Source organism: Lissotriton vulgaris, chromosome 5 (assembly GCF_964263255.1).
Source record: "Lissotriton vulgaris chromosome 5, aLisVul1.2, whole genome shotgun sequence".
NCBI lineage: Eukaryota > Metazoa > Chordata > Amphibia > Caudata > Salamandridae > Lissotriton > Lissotriton vulgaris.
The window spans coordinates 1073334203-1073359963 of NC_141693.1; the positions used below are offsets into that span (position 1 = coordinate 1073334203).

At 48.8% G+C, this 25761-nt stretch overlaps 1 protein-coding gene across 1 annotated transcript in view; it reads left to right on the plus strand.

The window, feature by feature from the left end:
- Positions 1-25761, plus strand: part of SORCS3 (sortilin related VPS10 domain containing receptor 3) — a 1546015-nt gene that overhangs the window by 678951 nt on the left and 841303 nt on the right. The window contains exon 9 of the mRNA XM_086919577.1: positions 5584-5648. Coding sequence (XP_086775703.1) covers positions 5584-5648 — 65 coding nt within the window. The remainder of the gene's footprint in view (positions 1-5583; positions 5649-25761) is intronic.

A 25761-nucleotide genomic window follows, 5' to 3' on the forward strand; every position in this document is an offset into this window, starting at 1 on the left:
TGCTTCTCCATTTCCCCCTTTCTGTCTATCTTTTATCTCTGTCTCACTGTTTGTATTTTTTCCTAGTTGCCTTTCTTCTTCTTCTACTGTTGACTGCCTGTGTCTGCCATCTCCTCTATCTCTTTCCCTCTGTCTGCTTACTTTCCACCTGTCTGACTCCCTATCTGTCTTTGTTTCTGCCCCTTTTGTTTCTGACTTCCTTTCTGCCTGTCTCCCCCTCTCTAGTTCTGTCTGTCACTGTCTCTCATTGTCTTTCTGTCCATCTCTTTCCCTCTAAATGTGTCTATCTTGCCTCCACTCTGACCACTCTTTCTGTCTTCCACCTGTCTGTCTTTATCTACTCTGCCTGCCTCTCCCTCTCAGTTTATCTGTACATGTCCCCGGTATATATCTTCAACCTCTGTCCAACTTTATCTGATTCCACTGTTTGCCTCTCCCTGCCAGTCTGCCCCCTCTTTTCTTGTATTTTCTAATGTCTGTCTTTCAACCTCCATCGGTCTCTCCCCATCTCCGTCCCTCTCCCCATATCTGTATGCCTCCTTCTCCCTGTTTCCCTGCCTGTCTGCTCCTCCAACCCCACCCCCACCTCACCATCCCTGTTTCTCCCCTCTGCCCGTCATTCATTCTTGTCTAACACAGTGCTTAATTTGAGCCGGAGATTTCCGGTGCACTGCACTGCACTTTATTCTCAATACTAGCTCTAACAGTGGTGGTGCTGTTTATCAAATGTTGAGATAAGCAAGCAGTGTTTAATAGTTGAACATATATTAAAAATGGATAATGTCTGCCACTAGTGTCATTCGTATACCTTTGGGTCGCCTGGCGTATTCAGAATGTTCACGCTTGTAGAAGTGAGAGGGTTATTAGTTGTGCTGGTACTGTCACTGGCAGCACTGGTGGGGCAATGGGTGGTGCAAGCTGCAGGGGCCCACCGTGAAGGGCCATGCTACTGACAGTGTACCCAAATAAATTATAAAGGCCGTCGCAACAGGCCAGTGCAGCGCGGCCGCCGTTTGAAGAGCAAGCGCTGCGCAGCAGCACCGCACGTCATGTGACTTCCTGCTGCTGCCCGATGCGGCATCAACAGGTGTCTGCAGTGCCTGAGTGAGACTTAAGTTGGGGAGGCCCCAGGGGCAATGAGCGCGCCTCGCACCGCAGGAATTATTTTCAAAGGTAACTATTAGCGATGATACTACGTGTCTCTCTGACCTCTTTCAGGTGCTCGCCATCCTTTTTCCCCAGCACCCCCGAGGGGGGCGGCAATCTGAAGGAGAGCCCCGGGCGCCACAAGCTCTAGCTACGCCCCTGCAGCCATTTTAAGCCCAGAGTTACTCGGATGGCTTTCATGGAGCTCTCAACATTCCAATGTTTTTATTCAATATATAATAGGCATCTTGTGAGGCACCTAGTCTCCTATTATGAAGAAATGACATAGGCACTCAACTGTAATAACTTCTTAATAACTTGAGTTTAGTGATGTAGTTGCTATTATAAATATATCAATATACTGTGTTTAGTATAAGATGAATAAGTTAGCAGGTTAGCAATGACTGCAGAAGTAGCAGAATAGTAATGCAGCAGTTTTAGTAGTAAAGCAGTTACAGCAGGAGCAATTGAGTAGGGATAGCAGTTAACATTAGTGCATTGCTAATAGCTTCCCCCACTATACTGCATACAGCCTCTCTCGACGAGACAGCACATGCGCTGCCTATGCTGAGACCTAAACATAGATGCTGTGCTGGAGAGATACCAGAAGAGGCCACAGACACTTGTTTACAGTGAGACTCTCATAGGAATAAGAACACAGGCAAAAGGCAAGGGGGATACACAAATACGGAGAATCGCAAATAGAGAGATTTGCATTGTTTGTACGTTATTTTCATCAATCAAAAAGTGGAGTTGATTCAGTATTAATTGCATGCAAAAACTGAGTTCATCTAGTTTTGGTAGCATTCAAAATGAGAGTTTATATAGCGATTTGGTACACAGTCCCTCAGTTCCACATATTAATTCTGTTTTATATGTCTTAGAATATTTCCAAAAGTAGATACAAGTGTGATGTTTTAATGCCAAGTACCCAAGTTCAGTTATTGAATTACCTCCACATTTGTTGAGAATTTTCGTTCAGTTTTATAGCAATTTTGGGGTGTAAAAAAATCTATTGTGTTGCAACTACACTTATGGTGAGCACTGACATCTGTTTGCTGAAAGAGAACTGTTGACAAGGCATGAGCAATATTTGCTTCATGTAATAATTGTGATCCACGTGCGATAGCCCGTAATGCCCTCAGGGAAGCAGGTGTGGGCACTGTGTTTTCCTGTGCACAGCCAATTACAATCTTTTTACTCACGTTTCCAGTACGAAGATTGTAACCTGCCATGTACAGGGTAACAGAGCCTTCCTACAGCACTGTGTTACCCTGTGAGTATCCAGGTATGGTCTTCATACAGAAGATTCCAGTACGGGGATTGTAACCTGCTGCACACAGAGTATCAGTTCCTTTGGCACTGTGTTACCCTGCGCACATCCAGGTGTGATTTTCGTACAGAAGATTACAGTTCAGAGATTTTTACCTGGCTGTGCCCGGGGGTAACACAGACACTCGTGCAAAGCCAGGTATGCCCTTCATATTAAAGTTTTCGGTACAAAGATTGCTACTCAGATGAGCCCATAATAACACAGCCTTTCATGCGTTGCTATCCGCGATTGGCCAATTGTGGAACGTTGTACTGACGTTTTTAGAACAGACGCTGTTACCTGGCTGGTCATTCGGGTAACACAGTGCGAATGGTTGTGTTCCTTTGTACACAGTCAGACACAATCTTCATACTGAAGTTCACAGAATGAGGATTGCTACCACGCTGTGCACATGATTACTCTGCCTTCCACTCTTGTGCACAGACGGATATAATTTTCACACTAAAAGTATCCTTATGAAGATTATTTTCGGCTGTGGACAGGACAGCACAGGCAGCCATCCTGTGCCTCCGTGTGACAGCTGGGTATGCCTTTCACTCTAAAGCTTCCAGGTTCAACACTGTTACCCGGTTGTACACAGGGTAACCCAGACTTTCACCCTGCGTACAGCTGTGTACCATCTTCATAATACAGTTTTTAAGCATGAAGACTTGGTACCTGCCCGTGCACAGGGGAACTGGGCGCAAGTGTGCACGTTGTTAATTTAGCACTAATTTCTACAAAGTTCAAACCAGCTTGCTGCCCGCAGCATTCCAAAGCCTACCATAAATACCCCTGAATATAGAATACAGAATCTGAGAACGCACAATCATTCTGTCAGCTCCATCAACCCCAATACTCACGAAAGCTTCTGGTTGAAACCTCTTCAGACTTGTCTCCAATTATGTTATTATCCCAGTTCCTGTTTGGGGGATGGTCAAGGAAGTGAAGCGCAGCAAATGTCTGCAGAGTTAACCTGCTCCTAATCAACTTCCGGGTGAGCCACGGAATCCACGACCGGGCGGACTTTTTGCGCATGCGCACCATTTAAGGCAGCGCGCGCATGGTAATTCGCACTATTTTAAAACCAAACATTTGTAATGCAATAGAACTCGCGCTTTCGCTAGTTCTATTGCATTTTAAACCGGAGTGCAGGTGGGAAAAAAGGCAGAAACGGGAGTGGGGGGATGATGGTTTTGACAAAAATCAAGGACTGTGTAAGGGGGCGGGGGACACACCGGGAAAAAAATAATATTAAGTAAAGGGGCCAATAGCCTCGGATGTCTACAAATTACGCCATGGATGTTAGGAGGAGGGACTAACAAGGTAAACACTAATCAGAAGGCAGCCATTATGATTTCGGCCAAATAAAAAGATAGCCGGAAAGTGGGCAGAGCTCCCCCACTATACTGTATACAGCATCTCTCAATGAGACAGCGAATGCGCTGCATAGGCCAAGACCTAAAAAGCTGACTTGTATTAAACTCATTCTAATATCTTTTGCAACAAATATCTAACAGTTTATTAAATGTTTTTAATTTTGCACTAGCGATTCTATTTTTATGCATCATGTCAGCAAACATGCTGTCTTTTTCATATGAACAAGCTACGCACCAATGACTTAAGTGTTTTGTGGGAAGGGTGATGGTGTTACCATGCATTATAAGGAATAGAGTACATAAAAGGCAATTGCAAGACACCTCGAAGTTCCATAACTTTATAAAGGAACTCGACCTTTGGTCTCATTACTCAATATGGTTGTGGAACACTTTAGTGATTTGCTGTATCAGTACAATGTACAGCAGACAATGCATTATCCTGTATATAATATAATAATTTCCATCTGATCTGAAATTTGTGTATCAACTGCTCTTGATTAAGAGTTTTGAGAAATGGAATGCTAAGCTTTGCTAAAGAGTTGCAAGTGGCACTACATGCTTCTTGCAATAACCCTACAACCTGTACAGTGCTTCCATGCATCACGGAAAAGCAAGGGAGGAGGGGGGCTAGCTAAATATATGGAGATATAAACATTGGCAATGCGAAAAATGTTTGGCATTAAAGGGGTCTGTATGTAAATAGCATAGGAATGAACATGTATTTGTGTAGAAGTAAAGAACTGTAGAATAATATTGTTTTTGTTTAAAAGGTCAGGCGACAGTTGCACTGTCAAGCCACACCTAAACATCCATGTAAGTTAAAGACTGCCCTCCTCCATCTATGCTGCTGACAGAGAAAACACCATATCTTTTCTAGCTATCTAAGACACTTTAATACTATTAATGTCATGTCTGAGCCCTGGAAGTTCAAAATCAGGCAGTTGATAAATAAAACAAGATGACCACCGCTGTATGGAGGGCAAGCACTTTTTTGTTGAAGCAAACAAACTTCTGCCCAATCAAAACATGCCCTCCTAGCTCCAAACATGTAAGTAGAGCCAAAGCCCCTCTCCAGTGATGCTCCTATTATTGTCTGGCGACAAGTGCACTGTCAAAGCGGACCACAACAAAGGATTTGTAAAGCACAACTGTGACATTGAAATTAATCCTGATGCTTTAGTTTTAAAGCAAGTTAGCAATTGGGATTCAAATAGGTTAGAGGAGATGCATATTCGACAAGAACCACGTATTTGGGGGCAGATTTACAAGGCCCGGGTGCCACTTTTGCGTAATTTTTAACATGGGAAAAGTGACGCAAAAGTGGTGCAGGGGCCTTGTTCATAAGCCCCGTGGTGTCCACTGGCCACCTAGTATTGGTGACAAACTACTGCAATGCATGTTGCCTTTTTGTGGTGTTAGGGAAGCAGCATAGGAGCCTCAATTCTATTTTCACTACGGTGAAAAAAAGACGCGTTTTCCATTCCTGTCCCAGAAAGTGTTGATGAAATTCTCCTGTGCCATTGGCACTGCTTGTTCAAAAAATATTTATTTTTGGCCTTCGTCAGTAATTGATTTCGTTGGTGTCTTCACAGGTAGTTTTATAGATTCTACTGATTGGCCATTGTTAAAACGAAGAGCATAGAGGTGTAATAAAAGTGTCCACTTCAAGAGAAAAAGTAGTTTGCCTGTGCCTGCTTCTGCCAGCACTGCGCCTGGTCTCACTGGTGTTCTGTCTCTTCTCTGCAGGTCGGTGGCGGGGCTGGATAAGGAGGCTGACCTTGTGCACATGGAGGCGCGCACTACTGACGGACGTGAGTGTTCAACCTTAACAATAATAAAACCACCCCAGGCGGGATACACGCATTCATCTTTTTATGGCCGCGAATTCATTTCAGATTAACATTTTAATTGACAAGGAAGCTGAAAGATGTGCGCTTGACTTTTAGCATCGTGCAGTCTTACTGTGACTTCCGTAATTTCGGAGGAAGGGGGTGTTTTCCCGAAGAACGGGCCCGTGGTTGCTGAATCTGAATAAAAACAGAACATTTTAGCTATTTCCATAAAGCATGAACACGCTGTGTAGAATCTGCTGTTTTTCATGAGCTGTCCTTTGCTTCTGCTGTGTCATGTTTGATAGTGAAATATTACCGCCGAGACACCATTAATCCGCCTCTCTCCTGGGGGGACACGCCGGCACATGTCGCAGGATGTCTCACAAATCTCTGTTTTGCTTAATGGGATTTCCATCCGATACTTTGCAACATAGCACAATGGGGTCAGTGCGGGCGGAAACTGGATTAATGAAGGGCTTCCTAATGCTGCAGCAGGAAATGTTGAAATGTTTCTGCTATACCGCATGTAGTGCAGGAAAGGCAGGTGTCTTCTCTCCTTGGTGCTTTGAGGTTACAGTAAGGCTCTGTGGTAGTTACATGAGATAGAACTGCTGGATATGCTAATACTCCAACATATAGGAATGCAGCGAGGACATCAAACACAACCTGTCACTGAGAAAGGAGGTTACGTCTTGGCGAGCCGCATTCATGTCTTTGTCGTGTACTTTGTCCTGACTTTGCTGATTACCTTCATCTTTGAGACCTTTGTGTGTGCCACTGTAGCGTGCCTGCAGCACCAGAGGTTGCATGAGTAACACAGACATATGAATGACACAGAATAAGTGTGTGTGTGCCTGGACAGTTTCTGGGTGGCAGTGAGTAAATGAGTGAATGACTTACTTTGTGTATGAGTGACCTTGGCATCAATTGCTAACAATTTTATGAAAAAGTACAGTCTGTCAAAGTGTCATTTTTGCAAGCTAGAGACCTTGTTGTGCACGACATAGAAAAGTCGTTCCCGACGGGGTGATGAACCTCCATCCACTAACATTTTATTAAAAAGACCTAGCAGGTGGGTAAGGGCACTTGATCATGAGCTTGATGTGGTACCCGATGATAAAGCGTGGCTTACTAGGTGAATGAAGGTCCATCATCCAGTTGGGAACTGCTGTCCCAGATCATGCACAAAATATTCTGTGACTTTACAAAAAACTAATACTTATACAGACTGTCCTTGTTTTCATAAAACATTTTTGATTTAAGGAGGATGCTCAGCCTGCTGCTCCCTTTTTGTGAGCTTTTTTCTCTCCCCATTTATTTTCCACTAATTGAGTGTCAATGTGTGTATCCTTGATCTCTTTTACAGTAAGGGGTGAGTGTGTATGTAAGAAAGAAAGTGAGTAAGAGAGAGAGAGAGACGTGTCTTCTTTAACACCCAGTAAGTGACACTGTTTGCAGCAATTCTACCCCAGAGTCATTCTAGTGACCACTGAGCAGAGTCACCCCAGATGTATGTGAGAACAGATAGACAAAGCACCAACAGCCTCTCCTAAACGTTTCCTTTTGTAAGGGTGTTGTATTAGAAAAGAGAGTATTTCTCAGCCCAAAGTTGTCTCTGTCTGAGTATTGCATCAGTAGTGATGGACTAACAAATCAATCAAAGACATTTATAGAGCGCACTACCTACCCGTAGGGTCTCGAGGCGCTTTGGGGGGGGGGGGGGGGGGGAACGGGGTGCCGCTACTGCTCGAACAGCCAGGTCTTGAGCTGCTTCCTGAAGGAGAGGTGGTCTTGGGTCAGGCGCAGGTCGGCAGGGAGGGAGTTCCAGGTCTTGGCGGCCAGGTAGGAGAAGGACCTTCCTCCTGTAGTGGCTCTGCGGATGCGTGGGACGGCGGCGAGGGCGTGGCTGGCGGATCGGAGGTGGCGTTTGGGAGCGTAGAAGTTGAATCGGTTGTTGAGGTAGCTCGGGCCTTGGTCGTGGAGAGCTTTGTGTGCGTGGGTAAGGAGGCGGAAGGTGATTCTCTTGTTGACCGGGAGCCAGTGCAGGTCTCTTAGGTGTCCGGAGATGTGGCTGTGTCGTGGGATGTCGAGGATGAGTCTGGCTGAGGTGTTCTGGATGCGCTGGAGTCTCTTCTGGATCTTGGCGGTGGTTTCGGCGTAGAGTGCGTTGCCGTAGTCCAGTCGGCTGGTGACGAGGGCTTGGGTGACGGTCTTCCTGGTCTCTGTGGGGATCCACCAGAAGATCTTCCGAAGCATGCGCAGGATGGTGAAGCACGACGAGGAGACGGCGTTGACTTGCCTGGTCATGGAGAGGGAGGAGTCCAAGATGAAACCCAGGTTGCGTGCGTGGTCCGTCGGTTTGGGTGCGGTGCCCAGGGCGGGGGGCCACCAGGAGTCGTCCCAGGCGGAGGGCGAGGAGCCCAGGATGAGGACCTCCGTCTTATCTGTGTTCAGCTTCAGGCGGCTCGTCGTCATCCACTCGGCTACCTCTCTCATCCCTTCGTGCAGGTTGGCTCTGGCGGCGGCGGGGTCGTTGGTCAGGGAGAGGATCAGCTGGGTGTCGTCGGCGTAGGAGATTATGTTGAGGTTGTGTTGGCGTGCGATGGCCGCGAGGGGGCTCATGTAGACGTTGAAGAGAGTCGGGCTCAGTGAGGATCCTTGAGGGACGCCGCAGATGACTTTGGTGGCCTCTGACTTGTACGGTGGTAGGCGGACTCTTTGTGTTCTTCCGTCGAGAAAGGAGACGATCCATTCCAGCGCCTTCTCCTGGATTCCGACGTTGCTGAGGCGCTGCACTAGGGTGCGGTGGCAGACCGTGTCGAAAGCCGCGGAGAGGTCTAGGAGGATGAAGGCCGCTGTTTCCCCGTTGTCCATCAGGGCTCGGATGTCGTCGGTGGCGGCGATGAGGGCGGTCTCGGTGCTGTGGTTGGCACGGAATCCGGACTGCGATGGGTCGAGGGATCCATTCGTCTCGAGGAAGGTGGCCAGCTGTTTGTTGACGGTCTTCTCGATGACTTTGGCTGGAAACGGGAGTAGCGAGATGGGGCGGTAATTCTTGAGTTCGGTGGGGTCTGCTGTAGGTTTCTTCAGTAGAGCGCTGAGTTCGGCGTGCTTCCAGATCTCGGGGAAGGTGGCGGTGTCGAATGAGGTGTTGATGATGTCCCGCAGGTGGGGTGCGATGACAGCGTCGGCTTTGTTGAAGACGTGGTGAGGGCAGGGGTCGGTTGGAGATCCGGAGTGGACGGAGTTCATCGTGTGGACGGTGTCTTCGGTGTTGACCGGGGTCCAGGCGCGGAGGGTGGTGGTGGGTGGAGGTCCTGCGGTCGTGGCGTGCGTCGGTTGAGTGCTGAAGCTGTCGTGTATGTCCGCGATCTTGTTGTGGAAGTAGGAAGCGAGGGAGTTGCAGAGGTCTTGCGAAGGGGTGATGTCGTTGTTTCCGCCGTTGGGGTTGGAGAGCTCTTTCACGATGTTGAAGAGTTCCTTGCAGTTGTGTGCATTGTTGTCCAGTCGGTTTTTGAAAGCCGTTTTCTTGGCGATGTGGATCAGTTGGTGGTGTTTCCGGGTGGCGAGCTTGAGGGTGGTCCTGTTGTCCGGCGTGGGTTCCCTTCTCCAGGCTTTCTCGAGGGCTCGGCAGTTCTTCTTGGAGCTCTTGAGTTCGTCGGTGAACCATGGGGCTCTCTTACTGCCGGGTCTGCTGGGCGGGGTCCTCAGTGGGGCGAGTTCGTCCGCGCAGTTGCTGATCCACTTCGTGAGGTTGTCGGCGGCCTGGCGGGGGTTCGCTGAGCTGGCCGGAGGGTGCTGGCTCAGGGAGGCTGCGAGCTGGTCGGCTGTGATCTTGTTCCAGCTTCTTCGGGCAACCTGTTGCTGGTGGTGGTGGGTCGTCGTTTTTCTGAAGGTGAAGTGGATGCATCTGTGATCTGTCCAGTGGAGTTCTGTGGCGTGGCTGAAGGCGATGTCTTTGCTGGATGAGAAGATGGCGTCGAGTGTGTGTCCGGCGAGGTGGGTGGGGGTGGACACCAGCTGCTTGAGTCCAAGGTTGGCGAGGTTGTCGAGCAGGATGCTGGTGTTGCAGTCGTTGTTGTTCTCCAGGTGGAAGTTGAAGTCCCCCAGGAGGATGTAGTCAGCGGAGGGGAGGGCATGCGGGCTGACGAAGTTGGCGATGTCCTCGCTGAATTGAGTGCGTGGTCCCGGAGGTCGGTAGATCAGGGTGCCTCTGAGGGTGGTCTTCGGGTCGGTGTGGATCTGGAAGTGCAGGTGTTCGGCGGAGGGTGGGGTGTTGTCGGTGCTGGTCGTGATGCGGATGGTGTTCTTGTGGATGATGGCGATGCCTCCTCCCACCTGGTTGGCGTTGCGGTCCTTCCGGGTGATCTTGTATCCTTCTGGGATGGCGATGGCGATGTCGGGCGCTGAGGAGGCGTTCATCCAGGTCTCCGTGATGAAGGCAACGTCGGGGGCTGTGGTGTCGAGGAGGTTCCAGAGTTCGATGGCGTGTCTGTGGACGGAGCGGGTGTTGAGCAGGATGCACTTGAGGTGGTTACTGCTGGTGTTCGGTTTGGCAGGTGCTGGTGTCGGGCGGGTCCGGATGCAGGTGAACTTACAGGTGTTGCAGCTGAAGGGTCCGTGGATGCGTCGTGGGGTGGCTCTGCAGCATCCCGGGACTCGGCCGGTGTTGAGTGCGGTGAGGGTGGCGGCAGTGTACGTCAGGCGGGTCGGTCGGGGTCCTCGAGGACCAGGGGTCCTGGCACTGGGCGCGGTCCAGGCGCGGACGGGCATAGACGGGCTTACCTTTGGCGCGCCTTCGGCGCACAATCGGCGCGCCCGCTGCGCGTGACCGCTGCGCGTTCGCACGGTTGCCATATAAGGCGAAGTGCGCGGGTGGGCGGAGCAGCTGGGAGGCGGGAGCGGGGAGGGAACAGAAGGAAAAAAGGGGCGGGGTCAGCAGTGGTGGCGGGAAGCGGGGAGCGGGGAGGGAAGACGGAGGGCGGCGAGGTAGGCGGGCAAACAGGAAGGAAAACGCTAACACGGGCACAAAATAACAAAAAGAAACAGGCACAAATGGCGATCAAAACAATACCAAAAACGAGCAACAGCAAACAGGAAGGAAAACGCTTACACGGGCACAAAATAACAAAAAGAAACAGGCACAAATGGTGATCAAAACAATACCAAAAACGAGCAACAGCAAACAGGAAGGAAAACGCTAACACGGGCACAAAATAACAAAAAGAAACAGGCACAAATGGCGATCAAAACAATACCAAAAACGAACAACAGCAGAGTCAACCGGCAGCGAGGCAGGCAGCGAGGCAGAGGGCAAGGCAATGGGGCACACGCAGCAGCTGGTGGCCGTGCGGCACGGGGGTGTCCCACAAGTGGGTCACACTCACCTGCGTCGCACGGTCACCATATAAGGCCAAGTGCGCGGGTGGGCGGAGCAGCTGGGAGGCGGGAGCGGGGAGGGAACAGAAGGAAAAAAGGGGCGGGGTCAGCGGTGGTGGCGGGAAGCGGGGAGCAGGGAGGGAAGACGGAGGGCGGCGAGGTAGGCGGGCAAACAGGAAGGAAAACGCTAACACGGGCACAAAATAACAAAAAGAAACAGGCACAAATGGCGATCAAAACAATACCAAAAACGAGCAACAGCAAACAGGAAGGAAAACGCTAACACGGGCACAAAATAACAAAAAGAAACAGGCACAAATGGCGATCAAAACAATACCAAAAACGAACAACAGCAGAGTCAACCGGCAGCGAGGCAGGCAGCGAGGCAGAGGGCAAGGCAATGGGGCACACGCAGCAGCTGGTGGCCGTGCGGCGCGGGGGAGTCCCACCATTCTTCTCAGTCTGGTTGGGGTGTCCTTCAATTATAAGAATGCAGTTGATTTATAGGAAACTCTTGGAGGGGTTTCCTGGAGGCTTTGAAGTTAACTGAATAGACGTTAGATCGATATTATCGATTATGGATGAGGCCACAAAATGTAATATATGCTATAAAATATTGATTGGTTTGATGAGCAGGACTTCTTCACTCACCTTACACAGCTGCGGCCGGCAGTGTATCACCAAATGCGATGCAGTGCGCGCAACAAAATTCATTTTATTTATTTAAATGTTTACTTACTTGTAAAACTCCGTAATCCATACATTACTACCCCCACGCTGCCCCTGCCCCTCCCCACGTCACCGCCCTGCAGGTACTCCCACTGCCGGCTGCGGCTGACCTTACAACCAGTACTTGGAAGCCTCTTGTCTTACACATCCATCAAACCAATAGGTGTGCCTCCAATCTGTCTTCTACGTGCAGCAGCACATAAAAAACATGGCAACTAAACGTTTGTCTCACTCTTCTTTCTTCATGGGCTGTGAGCCTCCTCATTTCATGGGATCCACAATACTGCCAGGTATTGGTCAGAATTACAGGCCTACCTGACAGTTATCTGAACACACAAAATCAAGAAGGGGAGGAAGAAAAGTTTGCCAAGGGTGAGTTCGCTTCCCAATTGCAATTGGATATCAAAAGAGAGTCAACCCACACATTTCATAAGTGAAATCTGCTTGGTTTCATCCAAGAGAAATATGTCTTTTTGTGAAAAAACTCTCCCTCAATAGTGTTTCTAGTGCCATGCTTCATCATCAAAATCACCCCAATTAATGCTGTATCAAGTCATGCTTCTTACCCTGACCTTTGAGGGTGCTCTAATAACGTGGGTGGGGAACTAAAGTTTAAAGTGCCTATACAGTGACCTATGATTGTGACTTTAATGACTTGGCAATGTTAAAAACAGAAAGCGATGCTCATGAGTTCAAATCACTCTTGCATTTATGGTCTGTATTTTTCAGCCACATCAAGTGCCAAAAGGCTGGTCATGTGGTTGGCTTTCATAAGGATCAGAAATAGATCCCAAAGATTCTTGTAGGAGAGTAGGGTCTGCTATCCTATGGTCACCCCAATTTTTGCTTTTTGCTTCACTGGTTTTCGACTTACTGAGGCTGTGGGCCTGCTAATCAGACCCCCAGCCTGCTGTTCTCTCTCTAAATTTATAATACATGTGCTATAGGTACATACCACAATTGGAAATGGACTCCTTGTCAGCCCCTGTACCATGCACTATAGGTGCTCAGGGCATAGGTGCCACCAAGGCCTACCAGGGGCTGAAGCATAGCTTTTGCCACCCCTGGCTGGTTCTTAAATTGACACAACTGGCTGATCACTCAGCTGGGGCAAGTTGGTGTAATCACCCCTTGCTTAGATATAGTATACCTATATCTAAACCTATATCTGGACACATATATAACCTGTGAGCCACTCCTATGGAAGGCCTCATCAATCCTGGAGGCAGAGTGCGTGGTTTTATGTGAGATGGAGCTCTGGCATGAGCTGAGCCTGTCTGCAGCTGTTGGGAACAACTCCCTAAGCTGATCCGGGATAATGCCATACCATATACTCTTAAGCGCCTTATAATCCTCGCGGTTATATAGCAACTTTGGTTTGGCTTTATCAAAACATGTCGTGTAAGGTGTCATACGAATTGGAATACTACCCCCTCGCCAGTTCTGGTGACGGGGGTAGCATTCCACCCTTCTAGAGGGATAAGACATGTTACTTTACTGAAACGCGGTTGATTTAAAATGAGCCTCAGATCCACAAAATGGATGCCTCTGCCACAGACACAGGTCTGGCCTCCTGCTGCTGACCGAAACTCAGCATATGGTGGCCTGGACAAAGAGTTTCCTGTCGCAGGGCGGTGTCAAACCACCCCAGACAGGAGATAGTGGATTGTAGTAGGGAGGTTTCAAAGAAACCAGACACTGCCTGGGGAGCACAAGGCTGCCCTTTGCATAATCCGGCCAAACCGGTTCTGGGGCCTCCCAGCCCCTGTCCCAGCGCGGCCTGGATCAAAGGAAAGGGGTGTAACCACCCCCTTCCTGGGTCCCACCCATAGGAGGGGACCTAGCAGGATGTCCAGCCCACCAGATTCGAATAAGAGTGGGAGCAGTGCCAATGCAACTCAGATCATCCTGAAGAAACATAAGAAACGAATTCTGGACCCTTCGACTTTCTACACGACGTTAGAAGACTGAAGAATCTCCCTTGTGGTCAAGGAGTGACCACCCTGTGCAAACAGGTACCATCCAGCCCTCGACCCTTGCTTTGTTGCAGTCCCCGCCGGGACTCGAGCGACAGAGATCGACGAGATTAAGCTTGCCTGCCTTCTCCCTGCCAGATCCACAGTCCCTGCAGAGCTGAGACCAGTGGAGGCGACCGGAAGCGTGGGGCACGCCATCTTGAAAAGCCCACGAGACGCTGACCGTGCAGCCCACGAGTGACCCTCGAAGCTGTACACCAGGGTTTGAGAAGCCCCAGCCCCGAGCTCCACTTGCACCAAAGCTCACCCCTCCACACTCGACGAGTGCTGCGTGGGGCCCTTCTGCTTGTGTTGGCTCGACGCGTTGGCCCGGTCACTTGCCAGCTGGCTTGTGGCCCCTGTGCCGACCAAAACTGAAATACGACTTGCTTTTCTGGTTGCTCCAGATCTGCACCAGCTCCTGTGAAAAGGAGCCCCCACTCTGACCCTCCTGGTTTGAGTGATAAGCAATCTCCCGGTTCCGCGTGGATTGCTTTTGCCAAGTGCTGTTTGCTGCAATCTTGAAGCCGACGGTGCTGACGGCGAGAGCCTACGTGGGACAGATCGTGACCTGCTCCTGGATGTCGCAGATGCCCCAGAGCCCACGTGACAGCGGAGAGAAGCCTATCGACAACCACCTGATTGCGCCCAACATTGCCTGGCTCCGTCCTGGTTCCACCCTGGTCACTGCTGAGTGACCCAGACTCTGTCCCCTCTGCTTTCAGGTACTTTTCTACTTCGATCCACCCTTGGATCGCACCGGACACTTCTGCTTCACAGCGCCTGCAGCTGCAACAGCTTCAAGCACCAAGAGCCTGCGTGTCAGAACCCGACGCCACTTCGACCCTGTGCACCCACGGCCTGTGGGTGAGGTAACATTGCAACGCCGGTGTTCTTACACTGGTACACACCTCTAGGGTCTGTGTCTAAAGTTTTGTTCCTCTAGGTTCAGCGGAAGTATCTTTTAATTCACTTTATCTAACTTTTACGCACCATTGACATTGCATTGGCGCGAGCCGCACTTTCCGTGCTGCACCCGTCTCCTGTGGGCTACTCCCGACTTCAGCATTGCTAGTCCTGACTGCTCCCAGCGAATCTCTAGGCCCTAGGCCTAACCACTGTTCGATAAGTGTTCCTTATACCATTTTTTTAGTATATGGTTTGAGTGGCCACCCGCCCTCATCCATAATTGTGCAACTTTATATGTTTTACTGTGCTTTTGATTTAACGCTTGTGCCCCTTTCCTCATAAAGAGTACTGGGGAGTAATTTAGAAATAAATACATATATTTTTATAATATATACTTGTGTGGTGTCCTTTCATTTGATTACAGGATTGTATGTGGTAAAACAGCTCGCTTAACACGACCTCTTAAGTTAAGCCTTTAAGGCTGCTTAGTCCATGCTACCACTAGGATAGCTTGTCTAACAAGGTTGACTTACAACCAGACATCTTTGGGGTTTGTTTGGACTGATACCCAGTGGTTCCAGAATTGGAAACACTACATATCAGGCCAACTTCTCACATTGGTGTGCAGCGGTGCGGATTTGAGCTTGCTGTTTGTTTTACCATTGCAATCTTTACATCAAATTGAAAGATCACATCAAGTACCTCTAGGTACATATAAATCAAAAGCTTAGCATATTAAGTTCTACTGAACTTAGTAGTTGTAGATTAAAGGGATTAGCACACCCTGACTACAACTCACTAGCAAGGTACAGTAGGAAAACACTTAGTGTAGGTAAGTGCATCACTTACACCTCACTAGCAGTCATGTCTGATACAGGTAGAGCCTCAGGCTCTGCTCCTGTAATAGTTGATCCTATAGGGACAACATCCAGATATGACAACCTTAGCCACAAAGACCTGAGTGCCTTGTGCACAGCCAGGGGGCTAAAAAAGGGCAGAGGCCCTACAATTCCTTCCCTACAGCTATCCTAGAAAAGGATGACTTAGATAAGGTGAGTCAGGCTCCCTTAGAATCAGGTGAAGGGTTAAACTCCCCTGAGAATGAGAATCTTCCAGAAGATGAAGAAGAGGAGGAGGAAGAGGAAGAGGAAGGCTCAGATGTAGAAGAGCCTGAAGATCAGGATCAGAGGGTGAACCAGGTACAGGTTGCCAGGCTTAACCAGGCCAATCTAGACCTACATGAGAATGGAGAGGGCCAGCACCACTCCAGATCTCATAACCAAATTCTCCCAGGTAACAGGAGGGTGAGATCTCCATCAGGGGACTCTCATATTTCTAGTGCCTCAAGAGAATCTCAAAGAGGGATGACTCCCTCCCAGAGGAAAGAGCATAGGGCCAGAATGAGGGCTTTCCAACTCCAGATAGAGAGGGAGGAGGTAGCCTTGGCTCAAGCTAAGCTTACCTTGGCTCAAGCTAAACTTACCTTGGCAAGGGAGCAGAAATTGAGTGGCTTAGATGCCACTGGTGGCAGCAAAGTTCCTAAAGAAAAAGACAGGGCCTATGACAATAGAAACCTGACAAAAATTGTGCCCCCCTACAAGGAAGGGGATGATATCCACAAATGGATGACTGCTCTTGAGAGGGCCGCATGGTACAGCAGGTCCCTGAGGACCAGTGGGCAGCAATTTTATGGTACTCCTTTTCTGAGAAAGGGAGGGACAGGCTCCTCACTGTTAGACCTGAGGATGCCAAAAACGACTCTGTTCTGAAGAGTGCTCTTATTGAAGGGTTTGGCCTAACCACTGAGCAATACAGGTTGTTGTTCAGAGATACCCAAAAAGCACAGACTCAGGACTGGACTGATTTTGTAGATTGTGCCACTAAGGCTCTGGAGGGTTGGCTGCAGGGAAGTAAAGTTTCAGACTATACAGGATTGTACAATCTTATGATGAGAGAGCAAATCCTTAATAACTGTCAGAACCAGCTGTTGCATCAATACCTTGTTGACTCTGATTTGACCTCTCCCCAAGAATTGGGAAAGAAGGCAGACAAATGGGTCAGAACAAGGATTAAGCAGAAAAACCAGAACCAAGGTGACCAGAAGAAAACAGACCAGAAGGGTGGGAATCAGAAAGATAAAGAAAAGGACCAGAAGTCTTCAGGCCCCCAAACTAGCAATAAGGAGGGGGGTTCCCAAAATGGAAACAAGAAAAAGAAGAATGATGGCCCAAAGAAACCTTGGTGTAATACCTGCAAATCAGTTTCACACTGGGGCAGTGAATGCACTAAGAAAAATCCAGTCCCCACCACTGCAGCTCCTAAAGCACCTGCACCATCTAGTACAGTTAGCAGTGGTGGTACACAGCCAAAGGGTTTAGTAGGGTTGACCCTGGGTACTGAGGTGGAATCTGGCCTAGTCAGAATCCCCACACAGGCAGTTCTCCTATATGATGTGGACTTACCTTTGCCCACTGCAGTAAGCCCCAGTAACCTGGGCAAATATAGGCAGACTCCCTTAATTAATGAGAAACTGGCTCAGGCCTACAGGGACACTTGTGCCAGTGTCACTATGGTGACACCTGACTTTGTGGACCCTGGTCAGATTGTACTAGGTGAAAGTTACCTAGTGACCAATGCAAGCAACTCCACTACTTCACATAGTGTGGCTGTTGTGAACTTCTCCTGGGGAGGGGTAGATGGCCTAAAGAAAGTTGTTGTGAGTGCAGACCTCCCAGTAGACTGTCTGTTAGGCAATGACCTTGAAAGCTCAGTTTGGTCAGAAGTGGAGTACAGGACTCATGCAGAAATGCTAGGGATTTCAGCTCATGTCCTTGCAGTGACAAGGTCTCAGGCTAAGAAGTGCCTTCCTGAACCAGTGGTGGATCTTGAAACAATAGACCAACCACACCACAAGAGAAGGAGCAAGAGGGTTAAGGCTGTGCCTTCCCACTTGCCCCAGGTTGAGGATCAAGTTTCACAGGAACCTGATTCTGCAGTCCAAGAGGAGACTGTCTCAGATGAGCTTGAACCTGAACAGGTTGAGTTTCTGGGGACAGGGGGACCCTCAAGGGCAGACCTGGGGCAGGCCCAATTAGATTGCCCTTCACTTGAACCCCTCAGACAGCAAGCTGCTGCTGAGGCTGCAGGGAATGCTCAAGGTACCCATAAAGTGTATTGGGATGAAGGACTCCTTTATTCAGAGGCTAGAGACCCCAAGCCTGGCACAACCAGGAGGTTGGTTATACCTTTGAAGTTTAGGGGCTTCATTCTTACCTTGGCCCATGATATTCCCCTTGCAGGACACTTAGGCCAGAATAAGACTTGGGACAGGCTTGTTCCACACTTTCACTGGCCTCACATGTCAGAAAATGTCAAGGAGTTTTGTCGCTCCTGTGTCACTTGCCAAGCCAGTGGTAAGTCAGGTGGCACAACAAAGGCCCCCCTGATACCACTACCTGTGGTGGGGGTACCCTTTGAAAGAGTTGGAATAGACATTGTGGGTCCCATGGATCCTCCAACAGCATCTGGGCACAGATTTATACTGGTGGTAGTGGATCATGCCACCAGGTACCCAGAGGCAATTCCCCTGAGGACCACCACAGCTCCTGTGGTGGCAAAAGCCCTCATTGCAGTTTTCTCAAGAGTGGGCTTTCCAAAGGAGGTTCTTTCAGACAGAGGTACCAACTTCATGTCTGGATACTTAAAAGCAATGTGGAAAGAGTGTGGAGTAAACTACAAGTTTACCACACCCTACCATCCACAGTGCAATGGGCTTGTGGAAAGGTTCAACAAGACCCTAAAGGGAATAATAAAAGGTTTACCAGAGAAGCTTAGGCGGAAATGGGACATCCTTTTACCCTGCTTGCTCTTTGCTTACAGAGAGGTCCCACAGAAGGGGGTTGGCTACAGCCCTTTTGAACTTTTGTTTGGCCACCCTGTAAGAGGTCCATTGAGTTTGGTGAAGGAAGGATGGGAGTTACCTCTCAAAAAGCCTAAGCTAGACATTGTGGACTATGTACTTGGTCTCCGCTCCAGGATGGCTGAATACATGGAGAGAGCATCCAAAAACCTTGAGGCCAGTCAAGAATTACAGAAAGCTTGGCATGACCAAAAGGCTGTTCTGGTTGAGTACCAGCCAGGGCAGAAGGTGTGGGTGTTGGACCCAGTGGGGCCAGCAGCTCTCCAGGACCAATGGACTGGACCCTACCCTATCATTGAAAAGAAGGGAGAAGTCACCTACTTGGTTGACTTTGGCACCCCTAGGAGCCCCCACAGGGTGCTCCATGTAAACAGATTGAAAGCATTTGTTGACAGGGAGGACATGAGTCTCCTCATGGCCACAGATGGGGAACAGGAGGAAGAGAGTGACCCTCTCCCAGACCTGCTTTCCCAGAACCCTGATGATGGTTCAGTTGATGGAGTAGCCTTGGCAGGCAGCCTCACTGAGCAGCAACAGGTGGACTGCAGACAGGTGTTGCAGGCCCACAGACATATGTTTTCTCTCACACCCAGCCAGGCTAATTGGTGCACCCATGAGGTGGACACTGGTGACAGTCTGCCTGTGAAGAATAAGATCTACAGGCAACCTGACCATGTCAGGGATTGTATAAAGGCTGAGGTGCAAAAGATGTTGGAGCTTGGAGTGATTGAGCCATCAGAGAGCCCATGGGCTAGCCCAGTGGTCCTTGTGCCAAAACCTCATACCAAAGATGGGAAGAGAGAAATGAGGTTTTGTGTGGACTACAGAGGTCTCAATGCTGTCACTAGGACAGATGTTCATCCCATTCCAAGAGCAGATGAGCTCATTGATAAATTGGCTTCTGCCAAGTTTCTGAGCACATTTGATTTGACAGCTGGCTACTGGCAAATCAGACTAGCTGAAGAGTCAAAAGCCAAAACAGCATTCTCTACCCCTAGTGGACATTATCAATTTGTGGTAATGCCCTTTGGTTTGAAGAATGCACCTGCCACCTTCCAAAGGTTGGTGAATCAAGTCCTTGCTGGGTTGGATGACTTTTGTGCAGCATATCTAGATGATATTGCTGTCTTTAGCTCCACCTGGGAGGATCACCTGATCCACCTGAAGAAGGTTCTGGAGGCCCTGCAAAAGGCAGGCCTGACTATCAAGGCTACTAAGTGCCAGATAGGGCAGAGCAAGGTTGTGTACTTGGGCCACCTAGTAGGTGGGGGTCAAGTTCAACCACTGGAGAGCAAGATCCAGACCATACAGGACTGGGCTCCTCCAACTTCTTGGGCCTGACTGGGTATTACAGAAAATTTGTAAAGAACTATGGGTCCATTGTGACATCATTGAATGACTTGACATCCAAGAAGATGCCCAAAAAGGTTCAGTGGACAGTTAGCTGTCAAAAGGCATTTGATGACCTGAAGAAGGCCATGTGCTCTGCACCTATCCTGAAGAGTCCTAACTACTCCAAACAGTTCATTGTACAGACAGATGCTTCTGAGTTGGGGGTGGGAGCTGTGCTTTCACAACTTAATCAAGATGGTCAAGACCAGCCCATTGCTTTTATTAGCAGAAGGCTGACCCCCAGGGAGAAACGTTGGTCAGCTATTGAGAGGGAGGCCTTTGCTGTGGTTTGGGCCCTGAAGAAGTTGAGGCCAATCTTGTTTGGTACTCACTTCCTAATTCAGACAGACCATAAGCCCCTCTTGTGGCTAAATCAGATGAAGGATGAAAATCCCAAACTGCTCAGGTGGTCCATTTCCCTACAGGGGATGGACTTTACAGTGGAGCACCGCCCAGGGACTGACCATGGTAATGCAGATGGTCTCTCCAGGTACTTCCACTTAGAACATGAAGACTTATCTGGTCATGGTTAAGTTTACTGTCCCTGCGTTTGGGGGGGGGGGGGGGGTTATGTAGGAGAGTAGGGTCTGCTATCCTATGGTCACCCCAATTTTTGCTTTTTGCTTCACTGGTTTTCGACTTACTGAGGCTGTGGGCCTGCTAATCAGACCCCCAGCCTGCTGTTCTCTCTCTAAATTTATAATACATGTGCTATAGGTACATACCACAATTGGAAATGGACTCCTTGTCAGCCCCTGTACCATGCACTATAGGTGCTCAGGGCATAGGTGCCACCAAGGCCTACCAGGGGCTGAAGCATAGCTTTTGCCACCCCTGGCTGGTTCTTAAATTGACACAACTGGCTGATCACTCAGCTGGGGCAAGTTGGTGTAATCACCCCTTGCTTAGATATAGTATACCTATATCTAAACCTATATCTGGACACATATATAACCTGTGAGCCACTCCTATGGAAGGCCTCATCAATCCTGGAGGCAGAGTGCATGGTTTTATGTGAGATGGAGCTCTGGCATGAGCTGAGCCTGTCTGCAGCTGTCGGGAACAACTCCCTAAGCTGATCCGGGATAATGCCATACCATATACTCTTAAGCGCCTTATAATCCTCGTGGTTATATAGCAACTTTGGTTTGGCTTTATCAAAACATGTCGTGTAAGGTGTCATACGAATTGGAATACTACCCCCTCGCCAGTTCTGGCGACGGGGGTAGCATTCCACCCTTCTAGAGGGATAAGACATGTTACTTTACTGAAACGCGGTTGATTTAAAATGAGCCTCAGATCCACAAAATGGATGCCTCTGCCACAGACACGGGTCTGGCCTCCTGCTGCTGACCGAAACTCAGCATATGGTGGCCTGGACAAAGAGTTTCCTGTCGCAGGGCGGTGTCAAACCACCCCAGACAGGAGATAGTGGATTGTAGTAGGGAGGTTTCAAAGAAACCAGACACTGCCTGGGGAGCACAAGGCTGCCCCTTGCATAATCCGGCCAAACCGGTTCTGGGGCCTCCCAGCCCCTGTCCCAGCGCGGCCTGGATCAAAGGAAAGGGGTGTAACCACCCCCTTCCTGGGTCCCACCCATAGGAGGGGACCTAGCAGGATGTCCAGCCCACCAGATTCGAATAAGAGTGGGAGCAGTGCCAATGCAACTCAGATCATCCTGAAGAAACATAAGAAACGAATTCTGGACCCTTCGACTTTCTACACGACGTTAGAAGACTGAAGAATCTCCCTTGTGGTCAAGGAGTGACCATCCTGTGCAAACAGGTACCATCCAGCCCTCGACCCTTGCTTTGTTGCAGTCCCCGCCGGGACTCAAGTGACAGAGATCAACGAGATCAAGCTTGCCTGCCTTCTCCCTGCCCGATCCACAGTCCCTGCAGAGCTGAGACCAGTGGAGGCGACCGGAAGCGTGGGGCACGCCATCTTGAAAAGGCCACGAGACGCTGACCGTGCAGCCCACGAGTGACCCTCGAAGCTGTACACCGGGGTTTGAGAAGCCCCAGCCCCGAGCTCCACTTGCACCAAAGCTCACCCCTCCACACTCGACGAGTGCTGCGTGGGGCCCTTCTGCTTGTGTTGGCTCGACGCGTTGGCCCGGTCACTTGCCAGCTGGCTTGTGGCCCCTGTGCCGACGAAAACTGAAATACGACTTGCTTTTCTGGTTGCTCTAGATCTGCACCAGCTCCTGTGAAAAGGAGCCCCCACTCTGACCCTCCTGGTTCCAGTGATAAGCAATCTCCCGGTTCCGCGTGGATTGCTTTTGCCAAGTGCTGTTTGCTGCAATCTTGAAGCCGACGGTGCTGACGGCGAGAGCCTACGTGGGACAGATCGTGACCTGCTCCTGGACGTCGCAGATGCCCCAGAGCCCACGTGACAGCGGAGAGAAGCCTATCGACAACCACCTGATTGCGCCCGACATTGCCTGGTTCCGTCCTGGTTCCACCCTGGTCACTGCTGAGTGACCCAGACTCTGTCCCCTCTGCTTTCAGGTACTTTTCTACTTCGATCCACCCTTGGATCGCACCGGACACTTCTGCTTCACAGCGCCTGCAGCTGCAACAGCTTCAAGCACCAAGAGCCTGCGTGTCAGAACCCGACGCCACTTCGACCCTGTGCACCCACGGCCTGTGGGTGAGGTAACATTGCAACGCCGGTGTTCTTACACTGGTACACACCTCTAGGGTCTGTGTCTAAAGTTTTGTTCCTCTAGGTTCAGCGGAAGTATCTTTTAATTCACTTTATCTAACTTTTACGCACCATTGACATTGCATTGGTGCGAGCCGCACTTTCCGTGCTGCACCCGTCTCCTGTGGGCTACTCCCGACTTCAGCATTGCTAGTCCTGACTGCTCCCAGCGAATCTCTAGGCCCTAGGCCTAACCACTGTTCGATAAGTGTTCCTTATACCATTTTTTTAGTATATGGTTTGAGTGGCCACCCGCCCTCATCCATAATTGTGCAACTTTATATGTTTTACTGTGCTTTTGATTTAACGCTTGTGCCCCTTTCCTCATAAAGAGTACTGGGGAGTAATTTAGAAATAAATACATATATTTTTATAATATATACTTGTGTGGTGTCCTTTCATTTGATTACAGGATTTTATGTGGTAAAACAGCTCGCTTAACACGACCTCTTAAGTTAAGCCTTTAAGGCTGCTTAGTCCATGCTACCACTAGGATAGCTTGTCTAACAAGGTTGACTTACAACCAGACATCTTTGGGGTTTGTTTGGACTGATACCCAGTGGTTCCAGAATTGGAAACACTACATATCAGGCCAACTTCTCACAATTCTCAAATGCTTTTAGGTCACAATCTATTTGTCACAGCATATTTCTCCCAATCATACTCATGCAATATACACTCATACAAACCAAACCAAAAAGATTTCTCGACTTATGATTGGTATCCATTCGGTAAATGGAGATGGTGCCTACGAGGACCTGAGGGCAGGGCCCTTTGATGAATGTGTGACTACACGGCACACCCCACTCTAGTATCCTGAGGGGCAAGTGGCGCATCTCTTCCAAGCATGGTAAAATTGGGGTACAGCTGACTGTCACATTTAATTTGCTTATAAAGCTCTAGTTTATGGTACTACATATATTGCAGTTCTGCAAACTAAATGTTAAAAGTGGGCTCCAGCATTCATTATGCCAACCACTAAAGTAGCACTTTTAAACATGTCTCAAGTCTGCCACTGCAGCCTGTAGTTCAGTCATTAACTGCCATTCTGAGTTGGAAAAATAAACATTTTACCAGGCCCGAACCTTCCTTTTTACTACTTATAAGTCACCAATAAGGTAGGCTGAAAAGGTTCACAGGGCAGGGTGCATTGTATTTAACTCCATGGCTGCTATGCGTTTTCCCCCCCGGTGCTGAAGAAATAAAATATCCATAGTTCATGACGAGCTGGGCTCGTCATGAGTGTACGAGGAGGCTACACCATGACGAGCCCAGCTCGTCATGAGCGTGGAAGGGGTTAAAAAGTACAACATATGTGCTTGAGACGTTTTTCACTGTAGCAAGTCTACCTCTCCCATAGACTAACACTGGTTTACCTTATTACACTTAATAATTGATAACTTCAGTTTGGGATCAGATAGAGGAATATGTATTCTACTTATTTGACTTGTAATTTAAAATCCTCTTTAATGGTAAAGTCAGATTTTAAGTTACTATTATGGAAATAGCACTTTTAGAAAGTAAGCTTTTTTCTGCCTAGACTGCCTTTCTGCCAGTATCCAGGGTCACGTAGCTGTTAATTGCTGTCTTGTGGTGTAATGTGTATTCCTTCCAGAGAGGGGAAAAAGGGCTCTGTGTGTGGAACATGATGGCCTGGATGGTCGTGCTCAGCCCTTCCTGATCTTCAAAGTTTAGCAGGAGGGCTGTGCCCACCCCCTTCCTGACTTTTGAATCTGCCTGCCTTGTCACTGGCAAATGCAAATAATGCCTGGGTCTGCCTGCCCTTTTCTACCCCAGACAGTTTTTAGCCAGACCCCCAGAGGAAGGGGCAGAACTAACCAGAACAAGTTCTGGGGTAGATAAAGAGAAAGAAACCCACACACAGACCAACACTTGGCGTAAACGTGACATCCTCAGAACCTCTCATCAGAACATTCTTTGGCTTGTGGAAGATTCAGTAGAAGAACTGCCCTATTGGTCAAAGCAGGAAGACTGGACCTCCTTGCTTTGAAACTAGAAACCAGAAGTGACACCAAGGGTCAGTTGGCTAACCACCTGTTTGAGCTACAGGCACACAACAATCATCCGGAGTCCTTCCATGCAACCTCACAGCTGACCAGTCAAACTGGACCTGCTTGAGCCCTAATGCTGGCCTCTGATGGAGTGATCCTGACCCAGAGAGAAACCTCTCCAGGTCTCCGTCCATTGGCTCTTTGCAGACATTTTTGTCATGCTTTCTGTCAACATACTATATATTTCAATAATAACTGTGGGTCTAAAGAAACTCAGGTCTCTGTGTTCAAAATATGTCCAATCTACTACAGGATACATCTGGACTCATCACTGTATGATATAGATTCCCATCAGTTACGCACTCTGAACCGCCCTTCTTGTCATCATTTGGGCCAGTTTCACAAAGTGGTATGTCCACAACGTACATAAAGTACACTTGGATAGTGGTAACCGAAAAGCAGTGCACAAAAAACCGTGAGTGAAAGTGATATAGTTAAAAATGGATAGTGGGTGCACAATTGACTTTAATGAGAAGCAGTCCACTTCCAAGATTAAAAACGTGAAGTGCAAAATAACAGTAGTTTTAAACAAATATCTACTGCGTGTATGGAAAGGTCGACATGTTTCTGCAGTTAACAGATACTAACGGTATCTCCTGCTTCTTCAGGACCAAGAATATATGTTGGTACTGCTTAGAAAGTGCGTGCGTGCATAATAGAAATTATATATTAGGATATCACCTGAGTCGGCCCTCTCAATGCTCATGTTTTGGAGAGGCGGATTTCCACAAATGAGAAGAATCATGTGTAGACGACATATATAAAAGAAAACAGAGAAAATAGGACAACATATTAATGAAAGTTATCTCTCCTGAGTTTCAACAGCTGAAATTACTTGTATACTAGTGTATCCCAAGTGCATTACCCAACCATTTATTATGTGGATATGCCTCTCACTCACCTCGAGTTTGATGGACCGGCGCCGCTCCTCACCTGGCCACAGCTCAGGAAATAGGGGCACCGCTCTATTT